Here is a 6,609-nt window from a genome sequence, read left to right on the forward strand (position 1 = left end):
GGGGCTTTATTTTCCTGACCTCCACTTAGACAATTAAGCCTGGCAATTTTTTATGCCTCATAAGAATTTTTTATGCCTCATACATTCTTTATTTTTTATGAATGTATATGAATTTTTTATGCCTCATACATTCTGAAAAATATATATATTTTTTTTTTGCAGGGATGCAATAGAAGATCCATTTTTGGGTTTTTAAACAAACCTTTCAGTGAACAGTTCTTAAAAGAACTTAGGGTGAAGAACATTTAAAGGGATAAATCACACAAAAATGAAAATTAGTTGAAAATGTACTCACTGTCAGACTATCCAAAATATAGACAGATTTTGAGATATCCAGAATAGCATCAATTGCTCATCAATGGATCCTTTGCAGTGAATGGGTGCCATCAGAATGAGAGTCCAAACAGCTGATAAAAACATTACCATAATCCACATGACTCCAGTCCATCAATTAATGCCGTGTGAAGTGAAAAGCTGCAAGTTTGTAAGAAATAAATTCATCATTAAGGCGTTTTAACTTTAAACCATCACTTCTGGGTAAAATACCTGTCCATAATCAAGAAAAATGTTTTATTCAGGGAAAATGTCCATACCCTGTTGCCCACTCACATCAAAATCCACCAGCATATTTGTTTAAAATAAGTGTTTTGCATGTAAACAGTGCTTATAAACTGTGCATATTTCTCTCTTGAATGAGCCGCGACAACTTTGCCCATGGATTGACTACTCAGTTGAAGTTTAAAACATCTTGATGGATTTGTTTCTTAGTAACATGCAGCTTTTCACTTCATAAAATTTATGGACTGGAGTGGTGTGGATTACTTGTCGATTATTGTGATGTTTTTATCAGCTGTTTGGTCTCTCATTCTGACGGCACCCATTCACTGCAGAGGATCCACTGATGAGCAAGTGATGCTAATCCAAACTCCAAACTACATCCTGGATGGCCTGAGGGTGAGTAAATATTCACCAGACTTTAATTTTTGGCTAAACTATTCCTTTAATAATCGTAAGAACCTTTCCCCACTATAAAGAACCATTTGTGGAATGGAAAGGTTCCGTGGATGTTATAGAACCACAGATACCAACAAAGAACCTTTAATTATTATCTTGTGAAAACAGCATTTGTGAACAAATTAATAAAAGTGCAGCTGTGTTTTGTCCTTATTTCCTTTTCTTTCACAGAGAGCCTCACATTGTATTAGTTAATTTAGCTGGGAGCCTCAGAAAGCTCGTTCTATTAGACACAGACATTATGCAGGAAAGGGAGGGTGACAAAATCTACAAAGAAAGTGAAGTTGTGGGTTAACTCATCTGCGAATTCCCCCCTCAATTCACTTTGCTCAATCAACTTACTTAATTAGAGCTCTAAATATAGATCCACGTTGCTTACTGGAATCAGAAGACCAGCTAGCTGACATTAATCAAACAACCGCTCATTTTGAATCCAGCAGCACCTATTTATATGGCTGTGAAAAACACGACGGGAGGTACAGCAACAACGATACTGCAAAACATAGCTCAGCCTTCACATAGTTCTGCTATAGCATCATGGGAGGATCCGAAACAGATCAAAATGCTCATCTTCAAAAGATACAAATATATGAACTTGTTTTTGCATAACAAACCTTGTTAGTCTTTCTCTTTATGAAGGTTTAGTGAATGCTTGTGGTTTAGGGGGCATCTAGTATAAAAACAACCTGGAATTATTTAAATATCAACCTCTAATAATCCCATTAAACAACTCTCCTCCATTCTTCTGAAAGAGCATGGCGCTCTCAACAACAAGGTCACAGTTCAATTGCGAAATACATATACTGGTAAAATGCATCTTAAATGCTGTGGATAAAAGCATCTGAATCAAATGAGGAGCGCAACTTACAATTCATGACTATAAGAATAAATGCTGATCTGACCGCTACACTATGAGTCATGGCTACTTACTTTATGGAAACCCATTTATGGAAATGTACTCTTGCATGTGGAGAAGGCAAGGAGGAAACATCGTCATAAGCAGACTGAAAACGAGAAGACAAGTAATCTTGTAGCATGTATGAGTAATATTCAGTTTGTAATGAGAGCAGTGAAAGAGTATAGATATAAAATGAAGATTTGAATAAAAAGCTTAAGACCAAGAGGATAATTTCAAGCATTTTAATACAAACTTAATAAACTATCAGTCCCTCTTTACATGTAAGACACTGACTCCAAATACTTTGTTATACTATTTGTTTTTGTCAAGTATTGCACAATGTTGGTACAAAATTAATATACGATTACATTTTGTCCATAGTATAGCAAAAATCTTTGAACTCTTAACAGAAAATACAACTCTTATCCCCCCCCCCCAAAAAAAGCAAATATTTTTAAATCCCAACACAATGGAATATTCTGTACACAATCTTTATAATAGTTGATGTTTTTAAAGATGGATTTCATTTTACAATTTCAATAAAAAAAAAATATAACAAAAGCTGCTGCAGCCATCACAGATCACTGGAGTAGTAAAAAGATATAAATGCAATATGTCGTAGAAACAATATATACTCTGATATTTTACAAACTTTCTACTAAATTAATTATACAGTTAGAAAAAAGACCAAGAAATCCCTCATTCAGCATTCAGGCCAATCCTTGGAAAAATTTGCTGTCGCTATACCTTGAATACTATTAGAGGCCTTGATTTGTAGTTTTCTTCTTCATAAAGATATCTTAAAACAGTCAGTAAAAATAATTTTGTGCTTGGTTGGCAAAAGAAAACAACTAAAAATAAAAACAATACGAGTTTAGATAACTAAGCTTGATTGTACAACAAGCTTAATCGTAAAAAGAATGACAAAAATACTCAAGGGAACAACATGGTTCACCCTCAGGCTCATCGTTTGACTTATTCACCAGAATTTTACAGTTGTTGTTTTGCGATTTTCTTTTTGTTTTGTTTTTATTTTTGGGGGATTTTCCAAACATGAACTTTCCGCCGTCCCATCAAATATCTCTGGTCGTTAGTAGTATTCTTACTTTCTAGTTGGCCATCACTGGCTGGAATTGCTGGTTAGAATACTGCATGTTGCTCAAGCTGAAACTCAGACTGTCCATCAGGGACTTCTCATTAAGGCCCCCATAGGCTGCAAACACGTCAAAGGCATTATTGTATGGGAGAGGGCTGAGATTGAGGGGTGTTTCCCCGGGGAACATTGCACTTGGGCTGCCCTGCCCCTGGAGATTGGGGAACACAAACTCCTTGGCGTTGGGAGACAGGGCAGAGGGCTTCTGCGGCTGACCGCCCAAGCCGACACCGTAGAGAGAATGCATGGATGTGGACATGGCTTTCTGCTTCAGGAGGTTATTTACATTCAGGCCCAGGTTAGTGGGGGAGTTTCGGGCCACCTTGTTGGCATTCCGCCCGTTGGTTTTCATTTTCGTGGAGCCAAATTTGGTGGCGGCAAAGCTGGCAGTGGTAAAGGTTAAAGGTTGCGTAGAACGGCGCATGAAGGTGGGGCTGACCGCCGCCGACTGTCCAAACGGTGGGGATGGGGAACTGGAGGTGGGGGACATGCCTAGGGGTTCGCTAATGGGCATGAAGACCTGGGCCTCTGGGTTAAAGCTGTTCTTGATCTCCTTGTCCAACTCCAGCCCATTCTCATTACTGTCGTCCACATAGAGCACCTTGACGGGTCCCTTCTCCCCAATCTGATAAGACACCTCAAAAGGATCAATCCAGACACTGAGGTCCTGAGGCAGGTTGTTGCGGACATCCTCAATGTCCAACCCACTTTCTTTGGCTGCTTGCTCTACAACTGGGTCCACTTTCTCCCCGACATGTATACACCTGAATCCAGACCCTTTGTATGGCTTGTCCGGGTACCAATGTCCCTCGTATTTCTGTTTCAGCTGTCGCTCCAACTCCTCACCGAAAATGTTGACACGTCGCCTGGGCAGCTTATTGTACAAGTACGAAATGATGAAGTTGAGTGCTACTTGGATTTCAAGCTGCATAGCTGCTGCGCTGCCCTGGAGTATCACCACCGTTGGCTGTTTGAATCCGCGTATTGTGTTGTAAGCCACCAGAGGGCAAGGCTCGGCTGGAGCCAGGCAAATAAACAGAAACTTGGAGGAGGGGGGGGAACGGTTCAAAACAAAGTGCTGGTTGCAGAGGGAACGTCTCAGTCCACAAACGGCTGATCCGGTTCCTAGACAGAAGCAAACACAAATAGCGTGAATAACTCCAGCTCATTATTCTCAGTTGATAATATAAACTGGAACATGGTAGAACAGCATGAATGAATTGATAAAACAGTTTGCACATTCGTAACCTTAAGAAAATGAACCATAGTTTTACTACAAATAAAACCATGGTTACTATAGGCTAGTTAAACCACAAAATAACCATGGTTTTGCAACACTAACCAGTTTAACCATGGTATTTGTAGTAAAACCGTGGTTATACAAATGATAGTCAATACGCCAAAAAAAACATGGTTATTACTACAATTTTACTATAATAAAACCATGGTTAATTTTCATAAGGGTAGGCTTTTAACACGCACACAAACTGTCCTATGCATTGTCTGAATGGTGCTTCCACTCTACTTAAATTCAAGACAACACCTTGTGTCGACCATATATATTAGCACTAAGCTAGTCCTATAATTGCAGTTTACCATTATAGGAAGGACGCACTGAGGCTCGCGGAGCTGATAGAGTTGCGTAATAACTAACTTGCCCTGACTAGACCCTGAACAACTGTAACCAATCTACTGCTGTCTGTCGCCATAATCGAACTTTATCCTTAGCTCCTCATGTATGTCTGTAAAACAGAGTTTCGTGAGGAAATCAGACACAAGAATGCGATACTTTAATCATTAAACCTGAACGTGTCACGAGGAGAAATAAAAACCAGCACACGCACATATCGGCGATGAAGCGAATAGAAATAAAAATGCGCTTGAATGTTAAACCAAACCGATAAATGGTTCGCTTTACGCCTTGGTTAGCAAATATAAAAGCAGACTGTGTTTGGTTTGTACATTTAAAGCGAGTATAGGACGCCAGAGATCGTATCGTCGCGCACACCCAGTTCACAGCGACCGCGAGGACACAATGTACAGTTTAGAAACAGATCTGCTATATTACTAATGCATGCATGAAATGCACCATATAAAGGTATACATTTAAGACAAAAGAGCAGTATATGCTGTAGGCTATTCTGTGCAATTCGACCAGGATGTGTTGACCAGTTAAATCATATTCTATGGTCATCCTTTGCACTTCTATGTATATCTAGTGTATGGCTTCTGGTGTAAGAAGGTATTTTGCCATAGTTGGCAATCCCAGTTTACAGCCCACGACTGACGCAGCAAACTGCCTTCATTTAAATTAAACTATTACAGCGCTTTGCAATAACCAGTAATGCAAAAATAGCAATGCCATACAAAGAAATGAAATACTTACTTCAGTTTACAAAATGACGATTTTCAGTAGTTGCAGTAGCCTTAACTAGTGCAAATAGAAAACTTCAGATATAAATACTTTCTTCACATTAACAATAAAGGTATTCCAGTTGGTAGACTTGAAATGTTTTATTTTTGTTTTGTTTTTTTTCTTCTTCTTCTTGTCTTGCTCCCAGTTATCTGTAAGGTAATTGCTGTTTTACCTTCCCAATAAGATTCTCTCCACCCCCTCTATCTGGGTGTTTTACAATTTCGTCCCCTACTGCTGTCATCCGCCTCTATTTATAGTTTTCCTCCGCCACGGACACGCGGTGGGCGGCGACGCGCTTCCAAAGGTCACAACAAAACGAACTTCGAATCCGCGGAACATGATTGGTCAGGCTTGAGCGAGAGGCGGGTCCTACTCCTGACGTCCTTCAAGCCCATTGGCTCATTTTACCATCAAACAAAGAAGGGGCGGGATTTAAGACGCTTACGTTTTGCCTGTCATAAAGGCTCTTGACGTCACGCGTTAGCTAGTACCACAAAAAAGACAGGCTATTCATGGAGGTATCGAATATCATTTCCATGTTCATATTTCGCAAACATGACTGTTAAAGAGACATTTATGCCCCTAAGTGGATCAAATGACTGAATACATATAAAGGCTACGTAGTGAGCAGACATGGCAGAACTGAAGAGCATAGGTTTGGTGCAACCTTAGCTGATCTGTTTATCACTGGATCAAACGCTGCTATTGTGCAGAGGAAAAATGTATATGAAATTAAATTCCAACAAACACAAAACGCCAAGTTGATGTGTTTTGAAGCAAAGAAGTGCTACCAAAGGGAGTTTTCCTATTATCCACTACAATACATGCATCTCATACATGTACGTTAGTGTTTGGTGAACAGAGTGCACACATAAAGCATAACAAAAACTAATGTTAAGCATGAAACTGATTGATAAAAACAATGCGGTAATAATTATATCACTGTTAGCAAAAGAATAAAGCCTGCGTCCCAATGTGCACACTATCCATCCTAAATTCAATGTGATATTAGTCATTTTCAATACTGTTTAGGGCAGATACGGTGGATAGGATGCACATTGGGACTCAGAGCATCTATCATTTTTGATTGGCTGCAAAACAGACAGGAACTCAGCGTGAATGGCGTAT

At 39.4% G+C, this 6,609-nt stretch overlaps 1 protein-coding gene across 1 annotated transcript; it reads right to left on the reverse strand.

Moving 5' to 3' along the window:
* Window positions 1-2,140: 2,140 nt before the first annotated feature.
* LOC306869127 (protein Tob1-like) lies at window positions 2,141-5,752 on the reverse strand. The gene is made up of 2 exons (XM_079415742.1): window positions 5,452-5,752; window positions 2,141-4,190 (listed from the first exon to the last, which is right to left on the reverse strand). Exon 2 carries the CDS (start codon window positions 3,994-3,996, stop codon window positions 3,022-3,024), a length of 975 nt encoding a protein of 324 aa, XP_079271868.1. The 5' UTR covers window positions 3,997-4,190; window positions 5,452-5,752; the 3' UTR covers window positions 2,141-3,021.
* Window positions 5,753-6,609: the final 857 nt, after the last annotated feature.

Source organism: Barbus barbus, assembly GCF_936440315.1.
Source record: "Barbus barbus genome assembly, chromosome: 4".
In the NCBI taxonomy this organism is placed as follows: domain Eukaryota; kingdom Metazoa; phylum Chordata; class Actinopteri; order Cypriniformes; family Cyprinidae; genus Barbus; species Barbus barbus.

Coding starts and splice junctions, on each gene's coding strand:
- LOC306869127 (XM_079415742.1), bottom strand. CDS start 3,996: ATGCAGCTTGAAATCCAAGTAGCACTCAACTTCATCATTTCGTACTTG.